The sequence below is a fragment of the Aotus nancymaae genome, unplaced genomic scaffold (assembly GCF_030222135.1).
Source record: "Aotus nancymaae isolate 86718 unplaced genomic scaffold, 86718_ANA_hifiasm-v0.15.2.pri h1tg000057l, whole genome shotgun sequence".
NCBI lineage: Eukaryota > Metazoa > Chordata > Mammalia > Primates > Aotidae > Aotus > Aotus nancymaae.
The window spans coordinates 26,362,878-26,381,603 of record NW_026988471.1 but is presented as its reverse complement, the minus strand read 5'-3'; the positions used below and the strand labels follow the sequence as shown (position 1 = coordinate 26,381,603).

The 18,726-nt window shown below is 45.6% G+C and overlaps 1 protein-coding gene and 1 pseudogene across 7 annotated transcripts in view; one reads left to right on the top strand and one right to left on the bottom strand.

Moving 5' to 3' along the window:
- The window catches only part of GTF3C2 (general transcription factor IIIC subunit 2), a 34,101-nt gene that overhangs the window by 11,756 nt on the left and 3,619 nt on the right, over window positions 1-18,726 (top strand). For all 7 annotated transcript variants that reach the window (XM_012475358.3, XM_012475356.3, XM_012475357.2 and 4 more), the window contains 16 exons: window positions 2,879-3,148; window positions 3,312-3,633; window positions 4,231-4,516; window positions 9,110-9,204; window positions 9,577-9,654; window positions 9,800-9,898; window positions 10,695-10,922; window positions 11,092-11,203; window positions 11,415-11,523; window positions 13,323-13,348; window positions 13,538-13,667; window positions 17,003-17,147; window positions 17,246-17,407; window positions 17,597-17,684; window positions 17,959-18,087; window positions 18,380-18,532. In XM_012475358.3, the coding sequence (XP_012330781.1) occupies window positions 2,902-3,148; window positions 3,312-3,633; window positions 4,231-4,516; window positions 9,110-9,204; window positions 9,577-9,654; window positions 9,800-9,898; window positions 10,695-10,922; window positions 11,092-11,203; window positions 11,415-11,523; window positions 13,323-13,348; window positions 13,538-13,667; window positions 17,003-17,147; window positions 17,246-17,407; window positions 17,597-17,684; window positions 17,959-18,087; window positions 18,380-18,532 (2,409 nt within the window). In that variant the 5' untranslated portion in view covers window positions 2,879-2,901. The remainder of the gene's footprint in view (window positions 1-2,878; window positions 3,149-3,311; window positions 3,634-4,230; window positions 4,517-9,109; window positions 9,205-9,576; window positions 9,655-9,799; window positions 9,899-10,694; window positions 10,923-11,091; window positions 11,204-11,414; window positions 11,524-13,322; window positions 13,349-13,537; window positions 13,668-17,002; window positions 17,148-17,245; window positions 17,408-17,596; window positions 17,685-17,958; window positions 18,088-18,379; window positions 18,533-18,726) is intronic.
- LOC105733119 (ribosomal protein uL30-like) lies at window positions 6,852-7,891 on the bottom strand (annotated as a pseudogene).

The window sequence follows — 18,726 nt, the reverse complement described above, 5'->3', positions numbered from 1 at the left end:
TGAGGTAGGGGGATCACTTGAGCCTGGGAGGTCCAGGCTGCAGTGAGCCATGACTGCACCACTGCACTCCAGCCTGGGTGATAGAACGAGACACTGTCTTAAAAAAAAAAAAGAGGTTTTAGGATGGGCACAGTGGCTCACACCTATAATCCCAACATTTTGGGAGACTGAAGTGGAAAGATTGCTTGAGCCCAGGAATTCGAGACCATCCCGGGCAACGTAATGAGAGCTCATCTGTGAAAAATTTAAAAATTAGCCAGGTGTGGTGATACATGCCTGTAGTCCTAGCAACTTGGAAGGCTGAGTTAGTATTGCTTGAGCCCTGGAGGTTGAGGCTGTAGTGAGCTGTGATCATACTACTGCACCACTCCAGCCTGGGCGATAGAACAAGAGCCTGTCTCAAAGAAAAAAACAACAACAAAAAAATGGCCAGGTGCAGTTGACTCCCACTTGTAATCCCAGCACTTTGGGAGGCCAAGGTGGGCAGATCACCTGAGGTCAGGAGTTTGAGACCAGCCTGGCTAACATGATGAAACCCTGTCTCTACTAAAAATACAAAAAATTTAGCCTGGCATGGTAGCATGTACCTGTAGTCCCAGCTACTTGGGAGGCCGAGACAGGAGAATCCCTTGAACCCTTCAGGTGGAGGTTGCAGTGAGCCAAGATCGCACCACTGCACTCCAGCCTGGGCAACAAGAGTGGAACTCCGTCTCAAAAAAAAAAAAAAAAAAAAAGGAAAAGCCTCCTTAATATAATAGGATGTTCCTTAATTGTCTCATAGCCTACCCACCACCCCCATCCAGGTGAAATATTGATGGCAGGGCACCAGAGAACTCTTTGACTCATTCTTTTTTTTTTTTTTTTTTTTTTTAAAGACAGACTTTTACTCTGTCACCCACGCTGTAGTGCAGTGGCACGATCTCTGCTCACTGCAATCTCCGCCTCCGGGGTTCAAGCGATTGTCCTGCCTCACCCTCCCAAGTAGGTGGGATTACAGGCGCCTGCCACCACACCTGCCTAATTTTTGTATTTTTAATCGAGATGGGGTTTCACCATGTTGGCCAGACTGATCTCGAACTCCTGATCTCAGGTGATATGCCCACCTCAGCCTCTCAAAGTGCTGGGATTACAGGTGTGAGCCACCGGGCCGGACCAATTCATTTTTAAGAAGTAAATTCATTTATTTATTTACTTGAGATGGTCTTGCTTTGTTGCCCAGGCTCAAGTACAGTGGTGTGATTACAGCTCACTGCAACCTCGACCTCCCGGGCTCAAGTGATTCTCCTGCTTCAGCCTCCCAAGTAGCTGGGACTACAAGTGTGCACCACCATGTTTTTTTCTAGAGAAGAGGGTATCATTCTGTTACCCACAATGGTCTTGAACTCCTGGACTCAAGCCATCCTCCACCCTGTCCTTCCAAAGTGCTGGAATTACAGGCATGAGCTATTGTGCCTGGTCAGAAAATTATTTTTAAATATTTTTAGAGATAGGGTATTACTGTTCCCCAGGCTGGAGTATGGTAGCACCATCATAGCTCACTGTAACCTCAAACTTCTAGGCTCAAGCAGTCGTCCTATCTCAGCCTTCCAAGTAGCTGGGACTACAGGTGCCTACCACCATACCCAGCTAACTTTTAAAATATTTTGAAGAGATGCGGTCTCCCTGTGTTGCCCAGACTAGTCTTGGACTCCTGGCCTCAAGCAATCCTCCTTCCTTGGCCTATCAAAGTGTTGGAATTACAGGCATGAGCCATCCTGCCTGGACTTTTATTTATTCCTAAATAAACTTACCATTTGACTAATATTTATGGAAGTAGATGTTAACATTAGGCACGTCTCTTCAGTTTGGTCTAAATTTTATAGTATCTGGCAGCTCTTCTTTGTAGTATATTTTAAAGAAGTTGTGTCCCTTTTCTAGATTCATGATAGACAAATTTTTTTTTTCAGTCCTTTTTTTGGGTTGTATGTATGTCTGTGTGTTCATGTTTCATTTCATTGGATTTCAGAGACAGAGGTTAAATAATGGTGCATTCAACATCCTTACTCCAGCCTGGACAACAATTTAGAGCTCAAGAAAATATATGAGCTTGAAATTAGATAATGTATATATCACACTTAATATAGTGCTTGGCACATACATAGCTAGCATTTAATAAATGGAAGCTTTAGGCTGGGTGCGGTGGCTAATGCCTGTAATCCTAGCACTTTGGGAGGCTGAGGCGGGTGGATCACGAGGTCAGGAGTTCAATACCATCTTGGCTAACATGGTGAAACCCCGTCCCTACTAAAAATACAAAAATTAGCTGGGCGTTGTGGCGCGCATCTGTAATCCCAGCTACTCAGGAGAGTGAGGCAGGAGAATTGCGTGAACCTGGGGAGGTTGCAGTAAGCCAAGAGCTCGCCATTGCACTCCAGCCTGTACAACAAGAGTGAAACTCTGTCTCAAAAAACAAACAAACAAACAAAAAACAAGCTTTATTTGTTTACTTGTTTATTGTCTACTTCGGACCTTGTCTGTCTTGCTTATTGTCATATTCCCAGTTTCTTTTTTTGTTTTTTATTATTTTTTTGCTAGAGATGGGGTCTTGCTATGTTGCCCAGGCTAACCTAAAACTTCTAAGCTCAAGCTGTCTTCCTGCCTCAACCTCCCAAAGTTGCTGGGATTACAGGCATGAGCCATTGCACCTGACTCGTATTACCAGTTTCTAGAGCAGTGCCTGAAATGTAGAAGGTGTTTAGTAAATATTGTTGAATAAGTGAATGATCAGGGTACTTGGGTATGGGTGTGGGAATAAGGTGAGAAAACAATGGGGAAACAAAAATCTGAGCTAGTACAAATAGTTTCTGTCTTCTACTCATTTGTATATTTCTGTATGCAGGGCAGCAACTTTGGGGGGTACTGATGGATACCTGCGGGGTCGGCTATGTTGCCCTGGGGGAGGCCGGCCCCGTGGGGAACATGACTGTGGTAGACTCTCCTGGACAAGAGGTGCTAAATCAACTTGATGTCAAGACCTCTTCAGAAATGACCAGTGCAGAGGCTTCCATAGAGATGTCATTACCTACCCCTTTGCCTGGATTTGAGGATTCTCCTGATCAGAGGAGGCTCCCTCCAGAGCAGGAAAGCCTCTCTAGACTGGAACAGCAAGGTATGTATCTTGTCCTCTTTATCTTTTTATTCCCCATGCTGAGCTTAAGATGAAAGAGAGCAGGTTGAGCTCATAGGATCTTACAAACCTGGGTACAGTGTTAACTATTCTAAAGGGGTTTGAGCTCTGGTCCCATCTCACACACCCATATTCTTCTCTACAGATCTTTCTTCGGAGATGTCAAAGGTCTCAAAGCCTAGGGCCTCAAAGCCTGGCCGGAAGAGAGGTGGTAGGACACGAAAAGGCCCCAAAAGGCCCCAACAGCCTAATCCTCCATCAGCCCCTCTGGTTCCTGGTCTCTTAGATCAATCCAACCCTCTATCCACCCCCATGCCTAAGAAACGAGGTCGAAAGTCCAAGGCAGAGCTGCTGCTGCTGAAGTTGTCAAAAGACCTAAATCAGCCAGAGTCTCCATCTCCAAAAAGGCCCCCTGAGGACTTTGAAACCCCTTCTGGGGAACGACCCCGCCGAAGAGCTGCCCAAGTGTAAGGATTGTGGGGCACAGCTTGATGGAAGGGGGTTGGGTGAAGGGATCGGGGTGGGGCAGATGTTGGAGAGATGAGAAGACTATGATGAGGTATTAGATAAGGAGGGGTGGTGTCTGGATTCTGGGGACATGAACAGTCCTTTAGGCTCTTACCACAACACCATTAATGGTATGTATTGCTAACTTTAAGAGTTTCTTTCTGTACTTTATGTCTTATGCCATTTTTCACTAACTTTACCTAGCTCTTTATTGCTGTTTTACTCCCCAGTATATGTTACCAATATATATGTGCTGTTCTATTCTTTATCTTGCCCTCTCTGTTCTTTGACTGTGGTAGAATGAAACGTGCGTTGAACTGGGAGTCAGAAGACCTGGGTTCAGATTTCACATTTGTTACTTGAGTCATCTTGGCCAAGTCACATAATTTAGATTTCTGTTTTTTTTATCTTCTAAGGGGGAAGGAGAAATTAATAAAGTTAATTGGTTAATCACAGGGTTATTGGAAGGATCCATTGAGATAAAAATAAACCATGTCTGGGAAAAGTGGGTTCTTAGTTATATGTGAGAATGTCTCTGACTCTGCCCTATCCCACAGGGCACTCCTGTATCTTCAGGAACTGGCTGAAGAGCTCTCAACCGCCATGCCTGCTCCTGTGTCCTGTCCTGAGGCCCCCAAAGTGAGCAGCCCCACCAAACCGAAGAAGATCCGGCAGCCAGCATCCTGTCCAGGTGGAGAAGAGGTGGATGGTACTCCACGGGATGAAGACTTTGTTCTCCAGGTTGAGGCTGAAGATGTGGAAGAAAGTGAGGCCCCAAGTGAGAGCTCATCTGAACTCGAGCCTGCAGTTCCCCGAGGCACCCTGCGAGGATCTACTTCAGGGGTAACCTCAATGGACAAGAAAGCGAATGGGGACATAGTAGGATTTTTAGGGGACCAGCAAGGTATTGAGAAAGGAAAGATAGCTTTCACCTCGTAACTATAATAGACTAAAGTTAAAGAAAAAAGGGTCAATTTTAAAAACAGTTGGCATGTTAGGGAGAGTGCAGAAGAAGGGGTGTGGTAAGCAAGATTATTCATTCATACATTGAGTATTCTCTGTTCAGAAACAAACATAAATAAGACAGTGTCCTGCCTCACAAATTCTGAGTGCAATCAGCACCACTCCAGGAGTGAACAAAATGATTTAGGCATATAGAGGAAGGGTAATTAACTGCTTAAGCTTCACAGAGGAATGACGGTTGAATTGGGTCTTGAAGGATAAGTAAAAATTTGCCACAAAGGATGGTTTTCCAAGAAATTGATTATGGCTGGAGCATACAGCCTGGAGTAAAATTGTAGGGGAGATTAAACTAGAGAAGATGAAAGGATGTAGATTGGTAGGAACCAACAAATTTATTTTTGTTTATTATATTTTTTTTGGTGATAAAATGTATATAACATAAAATTTACCATTTTAACCATTTGAAAATACACAGTTCAGTCTGGGCACAGTGGCTCATGCCTGTAATCCCAGCACTTTGGGAGGCTGTGGCGGGTGGATCACCTGAGGTCAGGAGCTTGAGGCCAGCCTGACCAATATGGTGAAACCCCATCTCTAATAAAATTACAAAAATTAGCCAGACGTAGTGGCGCGCACCTGTAGTCCCAGCTACTTGGGAGACTGAGAGAAGAATTGCTTGAACCCAGGAGGCGGAGGTGGCAGTGAGCCGAGATCTCGCCACTGCACTCAAGCCTGGGCAAGAGAGTGAGACTCCATCTCAAAAACAAAACAAAACGAAAAAAAAAAAAAAAACAGGCCGAGCACAGTGGCTCACGCCTGTAATCCTAGCACTTTGGGAGGCCGAGGTGGGTGGATCACCTGAGGTCAGGAGTTGAAGACCAGTCTGGCCATCATGGTGAAACCCTACCTTTATAAAACAAAACAAAACAAACAAACACAATTCTGTTGTACAGAAACTATACAAGGAACATTTTTAAGTAGAAAAATAACATCAGTTAGGAAAATAGGTCAAACTATAGTTGACAGAAGACAGTTTCAATTATCCAGCTAAGAGATAGTGAGGTCCTGAATGAAGCAGTGAAGGAAGAGAAGAGCAGGGAGGGGCAGATTCAAGAGATATGTAAGAGGCCAGGCGTGGTAGCTCACACCTGTAATCCTAGCAGGCCAAGGTGGGTGGATCACTTGAGGCCAGGAGTTTAACCAGCTTGGCCAACATAGTGAAAACCTGTCTCTACTGGAAATAAAATAATTAGCTCACATGGTGGCATGCAACTGTAGTCCCATCTACTTGGGAGGCTGAGGCAGGAGAATTGCTTGAACCTAGGAGGCAGAGGTTGCAAGTGAGCTGAGATCACGCCATTGCACTCCAGCCAGACTCTGTCTTTAAAAAAAAAAAAAGAGAGATGGAAGAGAATTTTTTATTTTTTGTTTCTGTAATTCTTTTGTTTCTGTGTTCTCTCACAGAATGGAATGTATAAGAGAATTAACTTGGGAATTGAAGGGAGGGAGGAAGTTGAATAGCAGTTTCCAGCTTAGATGGTGGCATCATGCACTGAACCTGGGAACATGGAGAGTGAGGGATGTGGGAAGGGCAAAGGTGGGGAGGGGAGAAGATGAGTTCACTTTGTTTTTTTGTTTTTGTTTTTGATTTGGAACAGAGTCTTACTCTGTCACCTGGGCTGGAGTGCAATGGCTCGATCTCTGCACACTGCAACCTCCTCCACCTCCCAGGTTCAAGAGATTCTTCTGCCTCAGCCTCCCGAGTAGCTGGGATTACAGTTGTGCGCCATTGTGCCCACCTAACGTTTGTATTTTTGGTAGAGACAGGGTCTGCCGTGTTGGCCAGGATGGTCTTGAATTCTTGACTTCAGGTGATCCATCCTCTTCGGCCTCCCAAAGTACTGAGATTACAGGCATGAGCCCGACCTGGCTGAATTCACGTTTTTTCCCCCCCATTCATCGATAAAAATTTATCGCAGTTTGGCACCAGGAATAATAACAGGAATAAAAAGTGATTTCAAAAAGAGTTAAGATTTCTTCAGCAAAATAGATGATTCACATCTTCAAGTCCTTTTTGCAATCAGTTAATATTGTTTTCTCATTTCCATCTAAATGACCACAGCAATAGTTTTTAGTTACTCCACATTTTTAAGCCTATAACTGCTAGGCTATGCATAGCCTCATGTCCTAATCAGGCATTCATTGCTCCCAGCGATCTCCATCTACTTGTACCAGCCTCCTCTTTCCTCCCAATCTCAAGGTTACTATTAAAAACTAGTAAATGCAAAAAGAACTTTCAGAGTGGCAAGGTGTGGCCATCCAAAGTCAGTCCAAGAGCAGTTTTCAGCCCTGCCTCACCTGGGTCTAGGCAGATGAGCTGATTGACGCATTCACCCTGATAGCCAGGTGTGTCCATCTCCTTGAGGAAGCCCACTGTATTTTTGGTAGCATCATGAGCCACTGAGAAGTAGAAAGGGTGCAAGAACCATGAGATCTCCTGGAAATGCTTCCCTGGGAAGGCAGTTTCATGAATGAGGTCTTCCAAGCAAATGACACCAAACTGCCCCAGGTGCTCCTCAGTCACAGTGTTGTCTGTCAGAAGGATGGTCTTATTCTTGACCTTGGCTTGTCCATGTTTCAAAATGAGTTCCCAGACAGACTTCAGGTTTGGAAATCTCTAGGTCACAAAAGGTTCCACTCTACGCAGCATTTTTAGGTTTGAGGGGGTGACTTTTACAAAGACACCACTAAAAATTTTCTTTAGGTGAAGTCTTGCAATGGTTTTCTGCAGCAGTAGACTCACGCCATCAGTCCTTTCGATGGGTATGACAAAGGCCAAGGAATGTTTATCTGGCACTTCCAAGGTGTGAGGCTTCACTTCTAGTCACCTTGTCACGTGTCTGCCGCCAGGAATCATGTAGGAGTGATTGCAGTCGCTTAAACCTATGTCCTTTTCCTTTCCTCTGCTCCTTCTTTGCCAAAGATGCCTGCTTTGCCTGAGTGGCTTTGAGGGCTTGATAAGCCTTCCTCTTTTTCAGGAGATTTTCTGGAACCAAAGGGATTTTTCTTTGCTCTTGCTCTGCCATCTTTCCAGTGTAGCAGCTACTCAACATGTCACTTTCTGACATGTTGAGTTTGAGGTGGCCATGGGCCATTCTGTTGGAGATGGCTGGTCATCAGTTGCATATATGAGACCAGTGCCTTACTTGCCTCATGTGCAGCATTTAAGGGAGAACAGAAACCCTCAGTGATTGAGAGAAATGCTATTTTGATGCAACATTTAAAAAATCAACATCAGGCCAGGCGCGGTGGCTCATGCCTGAAATCCCAGCACTTTGGGAGGCTGAGGTAGGGATCATAAGGTCTGGAGTTTGAGACCAGTCTGGCCAATATGGTGAAACCCCATCTCTACTAAAAATACAAAATTTGCCAGGCATGGTGGCAGGCACCTGTAGTCCCAGCTACTCAGGAGGTCGAGGAGGAGAATCGCATGAACTGAGAAGGTGGAGGTTGAAGTAAGGACAAGAACTTTACTGATTTTTTTTTTTTAACTGATTACTGTTTTTTTTCCCATTTGCCTCATGCTCTAATATGGCTTGCTATAAACACTGTCTAGAACTTGTAGAGATATTGAGACTGAGTCAGGTTTACATTATGGAGCTGTAAACTTGATAACCAGGCATAGAGATGGTAGTCAAGCTGGATTCGGTGGTATGCATCTATAGTTCCAGCTACTCAGGAAGCCAAGGAGTTCAAGACCAGTCTGGGCCATGGTGAAACCTTGTCTCTACAAAAAATAGAAAACAATTAGCTGGGTGTGGTGGGGTGTGCCTGTAGTCCCAACTACTTGGGAGGCAGAGGTGGGAGGATTGCTTGAGCCCAGGAGGGAGAGGCTGCAGTGAGCCAAGATCATGCCACTGCACTCCAGCTTGGGTGACAGAGTAAGACATTGTCTCAAAACAAAAAAAGCCCAACGAAACAAACAAAAAGATAGTAGTCAAAGCCCCATGAGACATGGGATGAGAGAGAGGGAGGAGAGAGCGAGTGAGTGTGTGTGTGTAGAGGGGTGAGAAGAAGACAGGAACTCTGGGGAATACTATCATCAATTTGACCTGTCAAGAAGGAAGAACCTGTGAAGGAATATTAGAGAGGAGAGAGGAGTAAGGGGGAGTATTCCATAGGGTAGGAGTTTTAAGAGGCATTAGGGAGTCCTCTGAATCAAATGCCATGGAGATGTTGAGGAAGCTGAACAGAAAATAGGTAACAGATTTTGCATTTTCAATGGAGGGAGTAGAGCAGAAGGTAAAGAAGTCATTATAATGTTGAAACACAAATCTTTTAAGATGCTGATAGGGTCGTGATTGGAGGGGGAAGTATTGCCAAAGAAGATAAAAGCTGGGAAACAGCTGTCTCTGGGACTTTCTCCAACCTGTAGAATTCTCTCCCTTATATTTTCTTCAATTTGATCCTCAGAAGCAGAAGCCACACTGCCGGGGAATGGCTCCCAATGGCTTACCAAATCACATCATGGCTCCTGTTTGGAAGTGCCTCCATCTCACCAAGGACTTGTGAGACTTGGGGACTGGGAACCTTGGGACTGGGGATAAAGGGGTGGTAGAAGAGTGCAAGTAGGGTATCAAAGTGGGGCCATGGGGGAGAGAAGCACTCATGGGTGAAATACCATGTTGACATTCATTACTAAAAGGCACTGCTCCAGAGGCAGGAGCTCTAGAAATCTTTAATTAAAGTGAAATAAAATAAAAAGCTCCGTTTCTCAGCTCCAGTAGCCACATTTTAGGTGCCCAGGAGCTAATTGCAGCTAGCAGCTGGCATATTGGGCAGCACAGATAATAGATCATTTCCATCCCCACAGAAAGTTTTATTGGACTATGCTGCTCTAGAATCCCTCTCCTTCATTAATGCTTCTTCTGTTTCTCCAGCCGAGAGCAGAAGCATTCATACTGGGAGTTTGCTGAATGGATTCCTTTAGCCTGGAAGTGGCATTTGTTATCTGAGCTGTAAGTTGAAGCAACATCTCTGAAGCCTAGGAAGGGTGACACCACTGGAGATGAAAGGGTGACAGAGGACTCTGGATCTATAATGGGAATCCTGGGATGGGTGAAACACTTCCAAATTTAGATTGTTCCATTTGCCTTCTTCTAGTGAGGCTGCTCCATACCTACCCCAGGAGGAAAAGTCTCCATTGTTTTCTGTACAACGTGAAGGGCTACCTGAAGATGGCACCCTCTACCGAATAAACAGGTAAAGATTGCACATCTGCCCTTTTTTCTGATTCTAGGAGCCAGAAACAGGAAAAATGAGTGTTGAAAGAGATGACAGATAAGTCCTCTCCTTTCCCTGATGCTGGTTCAGTTGGTCCCAAGAATAGGAGTCCTGGCTAGAGCCGGTCAGCCCTCTCTAACTTGTAGTGTTCATCACTGCTGGCAGGCTGAGGGAAGCTAAAGAGATTTAGGGGCCAAAGCAGTTCACAAGGTTACATCTACTCAGAGAGACCTGGACAGACTAGCCTTAGAGAAAATACTGTAGTATTCCAGAATGAACAGCTCTGAAGATGAGCTGGAGCTAGACAGACTTTGGAGGCTGGTCGTGGTGGCCCACACCTGTAATCCCAGCACTTTGGGAAGCCAGAGAGGGAGGATTACTTGAGCCCAGGAGTTTGAGACCAGCCTAGGCAACATAGCAAGACCTCCATCTCTACAAAAAATTAAAAAATTAGTGGGGTATGGTGGCATGTGCCTGCAGTCCCAGCTACTCCAAAGGTGGGATGACCGCTTGAGCCTGGGAGGTCAAGACTGCAGTGAACTGTTGACCATGCCACTACACTCCATCCTGTGTGATAGTGAGACCCTGTCTCAAATAATGTAAGACAGACGTTGGGAAGGAAAGGAGAAGGATACAAGTGGTAGCTAAGGACTGTTCTCACTTATATACGGTTCTTGCTTGAGCCAGTTCATACTGGCTCTGGGTGGAGCTCCCATTCAGCCCTCATTACCTTTTATTAACTCCTTTCTTCATCCCATGTTTGATTTTTCTCTAGATTTAGTTCGATCACAGCACATCCAGAGCGCTGGGATGTGTCCTTCTTCACGGGGGGACCGCTCTGGGCTCTGGATTGGTGCCCAGTGCCAGAGGGGGCAGGAGCCTCGCAATATGTGGCTCTTTTCTCCAGCCCTGACATGAATGAGACACACCCACTGAGCCAGCTTCATTCGGGTCCTGGGCTGCTCCAGCTCTGGGGCCTTGGGACCTTGCAGCAAGAAAGCTGGTGAGGTGGGGTTGGACACTGCCATGGGAGGGTGGTTGAGGAGAGCAGGATGGGGTCTGGACAGGATAGGGGGAAGGGCTTAGATTGGGCTGAGACAAGGGGAGCTTACCTCTGGCAGCCCTAGTCCCCTTCTTCCTACCCACTATCCCCACATGCTCTCTCTCTCCAGTCCTGGCAACAGGGCCCATTTTGTCTATGGGATTGCTTGTGACAACGGCTGCATCTGGGACCTCAAGTTCTGCCCTAGTGGAGCATGGGAACTTCCAGGCACCCCTCGGAAGGTACTTCTCAGTCAACTGTGGGATGGCCCTAGGACTCAAAGCCAGGACAGAGAGGCCCTGGGAATTCTTAGAGTTGAAGGAAGGAAGGTTGGAGTGTGGTGGATGGAGTTTTTCCAGCAACTCCATACAGTATTTTCAGGGCCTAGAACCTCAGAGGTTTTCTGTGAGTCAACTGAAGGCAGCAAGCCTCAGCACGTCTTTCACCCTCTAGGCTCCTCTCCTGCCCCGGTTGGGTCTCTTGGCTCTGGCCTGCTCAGACGGGAAAGTACTGCTATTCAGTCTACCCCATCCAGAGGCTCTTTTGGCTCAGCAACCCCCAGGTGAGTAGCACAGCAAGGAGAACAGGGCTGCTGTAGTGGTGGCCAGAGCATAGCAGGGCTTGTATATCTCCCTGGAAATATCTCTGGGCCAGTCTCTCTAGCACGAAGCCTTACTCAGCCACACACAGACCCTGCATTATGACTCACATTTGTTCTCGAGCCGTCTGTCTTTTGTAGTCTTAATTTCCTTTTCTCTCTCCCATCTTCCCTCTTCTGTGCTCTCAGGACTTTCCCCCTCTTGCTGCCACAGGTAACTGGCTGCTGAGGGCTCAGACTGATGGATAGGGCCCATCTCCCCTGCCATACTCTTGTTCCCCCAGTCCTGTCCTTAGTCTCTCCTGCCTCACCACCACACAAACAGTCTCTTGTTCTGAAGAGAGGGATAGAATTGAGAGCTGAAGATGAGCAAGAGGAGGAAGGAGTCAGGAAAAGGCAGCTTCTATATGTTGAATTTATTTGGTTTTTCATTAGTACTGAGTGTTTAAAGAAGAGGGCACCCAAGTTGGAACCCTGGGAAGTCCCATATTTGGTGGTGTGGTGGAGGAGTGGGTTGAGGAGTTAATAGGAGGTCAGAAAGTGAAGACAATAAATATAGACAATTCTTTCAAGAAGTTTGGCTGTGGGGCTGGGCATGGCAGCTCATGCCTATAATTCCAGCACTTTGCAAGGCCTAGGTAGAAAGATTGCTTGAGCCTAGGAGTTCAAGACCAGCTGGGGCAATATAATAAGATGTCGTCTCTACAAAAAATTTTTAAAAGTAGCCAAGCATGAGGCCGGGCGTGGTGGCTCATGCCTGTAATCCCAGCACTTTGGGAGGCTGAGGCGGGCAGATCACCTGAGGTTGGGAGTTCGAGACCAGCCTGACCAACATGGAGGAAACTCCGTCTCTACTAAAAATACAAAATTAGCTGGGTGTCGTTTCGGGCTCCTGTAATCCCAGCTACTTGGGAGGCTGAGGCAGGAGAATCACTTGATCCTGGGAGGCAGAGGTTGTGGTGACCCAAGATCATGCCATTGCACTTCAGCCTGGGCAACAAGAGCAAAACTCTATCAAAAAAAGGTAGCCGAGCATGGTGGTGTATGGCGTTGTGCATTGTGTCACTGCACTCCAGCCTGGGCAGCCTAGCAAGACCCTGTCTCAAAAAAAAAGAAAAATTTCGCTGTGAGGGGGAACCAATAATTGAGGGTGGTGGATTGACTGTGGTCAGTAAAGGAAGATTTTGTCCATTTATTTGGATAGGAGACAGCAGGGCATGTTCACATGGCAGTATGGGAGTGACATAGACTAGGGAGGAAGCAAGTGGATGACACAGGAGAAAGGAGGTTAACAGAATGAGCAGTGTTCTGGAAAAGGTGCTAGAGGATAGGAAGAGAGTAGAGTGAAGGGATTGCTATTCTGATAGGAAGAGGGATACTACCAGGTGTAACAGAAGGAAAGAAGATGGGAGCAGATAGAGGTAGGTTCATAAATTTGGTGATGGAAAGATAAAGACTTTCTCAACACAGCATAAGGGAAGGTGATTATTCAAAGGATTGGTTGCTGATTTAAAAGTAATGCCTGTGTCCATAGAGGAGGTCTACAGGGGGAAAAAAAAAAGCAAAGCCTCGCTAGGCATGGTGGCTCACACTTATGATCCTAGCACTTTGGGAGGCTGAGGCAGGAGGATTGCCTGAGCCTAGGAATTGGAGGCCGCAGTGATCCATGATTGTGCCACTGCACTCCAGCCTGGGTGACAGAGTAAGACATGCTGAGTCCTTGGGATCCATAGGAAAAAGTTACTGCTCTTTTTTCTTCACAGATGCAGTGAAGCCTGCCATATATAAGGTGAGTGAGGAACCTGCTACCTTAGCTGAGGCTCTATCTTCTTAGAGCCTCACCTTGCTGATTACGCAGTGAGTCTCCTTATACTTCTGAAAAATACCCTCATCCTGCTGGATTAAACATTGATTTGAGCTTTCATTCCAAACAGGGTAGGTATCCCTAACCCTAGTCCCATCTCTTCTTTCCCTGCAGGTACAATGTGTGGCAACCCTGCAGGTGGGGTCTATGCAAGCTACAGACCCCTCTGAGTGTGGTCAGTGCCTTAGCCTGGCCTGGATGCCTACCAGGCCCCACCAACACCTGGCTGCTGGATACTATAATGGTAAAAAAACAAAAACAAAACATAAGGAACTATTGCTCTTTAAATTTTTTATATATGCTTTTTTTTGTTGTTTCTTTTGTGGTTCAGTACTGGGCATATAGTTAGAAATAAGTAATGTTAAAAAAAAATAGAAAATAAGTCACTAAACTATTTCTACTCAGAAAAAAATTAAGAGTAGATAGATGCGGTGGCTCACACCTGTAGCACTTTGGGAAGCTGAGGTGGGCAGATCACTTGAGGTCAGGAATTCAAAACCAGCCTGGCCAACATGGTGAGACCCTGTCTCTACCAAAAAATACAAAAATTAGCTTGGCGTGGTACGCACACCTGTAGTCCCAGCTACTTGGGAGGCTAAGGCATGAGGACCCAGGAAACAGAGGTTGCAGTGAGCCAGGATTACACCACTGCACTCCAGCCTGGGCAACAGAGTGAGATCCTGTCTCAAAAAAAAAAAAAAAAAATAGATGCTGGCCAGGTATGGTGGCTGATGCCTATAATCCCAGTACTTTGGGTGGCCAAGTTGGGAGGGAATTGCTTGAGGCTGGGAGTTCAAAACCAGCTGGACAACCTAGTTGAGACCTCATTAAAAATAATGAATTTTTTTTCCTTTTCTTTCACTATACTGTTTCCAGCTTAGAAAATTTTTTTTTAAAAAATGAAGATGAACATCATTTCATGCAGTTCTTTATGTATGTATAAAGATAAAAAGATCAGAGAAAAGAATTTTATAAAAATGGGATTGGCCAGGCATGGTGGCTCCCACCTGTAATCCCAGCACTTTAGGAGACTGAGGCAGGAGGATCGCTTGAGCCCAGAAGTTCGAGCATACCGTGTAAGGTTTTTGTTTTTGTTTTTGTTTTTGAGACAGAGTCTCACTCCGTCACCAGGTGCCAGGCTGGAGTGCAGTGGCACAACCTTGGCTCACTGCAACCTCCGCCTCCCAGGTTCAAGCCTGCCTCAGCCTCCTGAGTAGCTGGAACTATAGGCACACACCACCACGCCCAGCTAATTTTTGTATTTTTAGTAGAGACGGGGTTTCACCATGTTGGCAAAGATGATCTTGATCTTTTGACCTCGTGATCCGCCCGCCTTGGCCTCCCAAAGTTCTGGGATTACAGGCGTGAGCCACTGCGCCTGGCCTGTGTAAGGTTTACTAAAATTGTGTTAAATTTAATTATATCTTAATTTTATAGAAGAAAAAGACACTAAAGTCAAACTGAAATACTGGCTACGCCCCTGATGAATGTTCCTTCACTATAACAGACACTAGTTCCTCAAAGATACTTTTAGAAGAATTAAAAAGAAAAAAAGACTATAAATTATAAATAACATTAAGTAGTTGGAGTTATTAGGTTTTGTTTTGTTTTAAGATAGGGTCTTAATCTCATCCAGGCTGGAGTGCATTGGCAAGAACTTGGCTTACTGCAGCCTGGACTTCTGTGCTCAAACAATCCTCCATCCTCAGCCTCTGGAGTAGTTGGGACTACAGGCACAAGCCACCATGCCTGGCTTCTTTTTTGCACAGACGGGGTTTCACCATGTTGCCCAGGCTGGTCTTGAACGCCTGAGCTAAAAGTGATCCACCCGCCTCAGCTTCCTAAGTGCTGGGGTTACAGGTGTGAGCTACCGTGCCTAGCCTAGACTGTTATTTTTAAATGATAGTGTCCTTTTTAGATACAAGTAGACTTTCTGCTAGGAAGATAAGGAAATAAAGCACTGATACAGACCTTTTTATCATGCCTTTCTCCATGTTCTTTTGTTGGTGGTATTATTACATTGTCAAGGTACATGATACTTGATGCTGTTCTGTTATCTTAATTCCTAAACTTACATATTGATTGAGTGCCTCTACCAGTCCATTTATCTCAGTCACCCCTCCATTGCTGAATTATTTATATTGCATGGCTGTAATTCACCATCAACACATTTTTTTCAAGAAAGGTTCATAGGTGCTGCATTCATTCCCTTAATGGCTCAGCCTTTTGAGTGGCTGAGACTACAGGCACGCACCACCACATTCAGCTAATATATTTTTTTTTTGAGACAGGGTCTCCTCCTCTGTGACCCAGGCTGGAGTTACAATGGCATGATCTTAGCTCACTGCAACCTCCACCTCCCGAGTTCAAGTGATTGTCCTGTCTCAGCCTCCTGGAGTAGCTGGAATTACAGGCACATGCCACCAAAGGCCAGCTAATTTTTGTATTTTAGTGGAGACGGGGTTTCACCATATTGGTCAGGCTGATCTCGAACTCCCAACCTCAGGTGATGTGCCCACCTCGGCCTCCCAAAGTCTTGGGATTATAGGCGTGAGCCACCGCACCCAGCCTTACTTTATTTTTTAGAGATGGGGTCTTACTATCTTGCCCAGGCTGGTTTCAAACTCTTGGGCGAAAGTGTCCTCCTGCCTTTACCTCTCAAAGTACTAGGATTATAGGCATGAGCCACTGCACCTAGCAACATTGTGTTGTTTTTGACTTCTAGCCTGTTCTCTTTGTCTTGGGGCAGAGTTAGCAAACATTTTCTGTGAAGGTCCCAATAGTAAATAATTTTAGGCTTTGTTGGCTGTTTGGCCACTGTTGGAACTACTTAAGTCTCCCATTATATTGAAGCAACTGTAGACAGAGAATGGGTGTGGCTGTGTTCCAGAAAAACAGGTAGCAACCTGTATTTGGGTCATAGGCTGTAGTTTGCCAACCCTTGTCCTAGAGGTTTTGTTTGTTTTGAGATTGAGACTTGCTCTTGTCACCAGGCTGGAGTGGAATAGCGCAGTCTCGTCTCACCGTGGTCTCCATCTCCTGGGTTCAAGTGATTCTCCTGCCTCAGCCTCCTGAGTAGCTGGCAATACAGGCACCTGCCACCATGTCTGGGCAATTTTTTGTATTTTTAGTAGAGAAGGGGTTTCACCATGTTGACCAGGCTGGTCTCAAACTCCTGACCTCAGGTGATCCACCCACCTCGGCCTCCCAAAGTGCTGAGATTACAGGCATGAGCCACCAATCCCAGCCTATGCTTAAAAGTCCTTTAACTTTTATTTATAGGGAGTAGAGAGATGTGCATTCTATTCTCTGCAGTAGGTGTATTCACCCTATCATTTTCAACTGTAGATTCCAGACAAAGCTATTGCCGTTTTATTGATTAGAATTGGGGTTAAAATATCAGGTTGAGTCTTTAAATCCTGGAGGGAGTGTTGGATAGCTAATCAGGATCCACACATCCTTTCATAGTGGTTTGGATCTAAGGGTAGAAGACAAAGGTCCTAGGAACCCAGAAAAAGCAATTAGAGCAAGAAAGAAAGAACTTGTTTTTAATACCTACATGTTGTGTCCCTACTTCAGGCATGGTGGTTTTCTGGAACCTTCCCACTAACTCACCCCTGCAGCGGATACGGCTCTCCGACGGCTCCTTAAAGCTCTACCCCTTCCAGTGTTTCCTAGCCCATGACCAGGCTGTGCGTACCCTTCAATGGTGCAAAGCTAACAGGTATAGAATAGGAGATCTCTGGAGGGGGAAGCTGACTATTGGGACAGGCTGACTCTTCCAGATTTATTCGGATTTGACCACCTCCCATCTTTTCACAGCCATTTCCTTGTCTCTGCGGGGAGTGACCGGAAAATCAAATTCTGGGACTTACGACGACCTTATGAACCCATAAATTCTATCAAGCGCTTCTTGAGTACAGAGCTGGCCTGGCTGCTCCCCTATAATGGCGTCACCGTGGCTCAGGACAACTGCTATGCCTCGTACGGCAAGATGGAGATAGGACCTCTGGGGACAGGCCCTAAGGGTTGGGGTGTAAAGCGTGCCAGATTGTTGTGGGGAGAGGAGGGTAGAGAGTTGGTTCACTGAGGTGGTTTAAATTCTGGAAGAGGTTAAGGAGAAGAAATGAATCTAAAGAAAAGGAAGGTTTAAACTTATTTCTCTTTTAACAGTTATGGACTCTGTGGGATTCATTATATTGATGCTGGTTACTTTGGTTTCAAAGCCTACTTCACTGCTCCTCGCAAAGGCACTGTTTGGGTGAGCCCCTTTCTGAACTTCATTACACAGGAAAATGGTTCATTTATGCACTATTAGTGGTCATGAAGAGGCAGTATTTTTGGATAGAAGGAGAAGATAGGTGTGTGGTATCTCTTATCATCAGGGCTGTGGGTTACGATAAACTCGTGTGTGTGTGTGTGTGTGTGTGTGTGTGTGTGTCAGACTGCAGTTGTTACCAGTTCAGCTCTGAATAAATGAATGAATGAAGAATGAATGAAAGAATGAATGAATGAAATCTGTCTCTTTCTATTAGAGTCTTTCCGGATCTGACTGGCTTGGGACCATAGCTGCAGGAGATATATCTGGGGAGCTCATTGCTGCTATATTGCCAGATATGGCACTGAATCCAATAAATGTCAAGCGACCTGTAGAGCGAAGATTTGTACGTATATGAACACCTAACAGCAGCTGTTGGATCCTATAACCCACATTCCTATAACCTCCCAATTTCTGGTAGAGTACAAATTAGTGCTAGGTCTCCCAGCCCTGATACTATCCCAGAAAGTCTTAGCACAGAGTTGTGTATAATCTTCCCTACCCTACTGCATCTGAGCCTATATTTAAACATACTACTTTCTTCCATCTTGAAGCCTTTCCTGCCCAAACCAGTTTCCTCTTTCTGCTTTTATTCTGTCTTTAGTATTATAGAACCTAATTTCATGGTCTCCTTTCAGCCTATATATAAAGCAGATCTGATACCATATCAGGACAGTCCTGAAGGTCCAGACCATTCTTCTGCTTCATCTGGGGTCCCTAACCCTCCCAAGGCTCGAACTTATACTGAAACTGTCAACCATCACTACTTGCTCTTTCAAGACACAGATTTGGTAAGTTGAGGCCAGGATAATGAGTGTGATATTAGAAAAGGTAGAAAACTTTAGTCTTTGTATAGTACGCAATCCTGAGTTTAGCACAAAGATGTAAAACTAAGGAGCTTCAGCCGAACTTGGTGGCTAACACCTGTAATCCCAACTTTGGGAGGCCAAGGTGGGAGGATCACAAGGTCAAGAGATGGAGACCA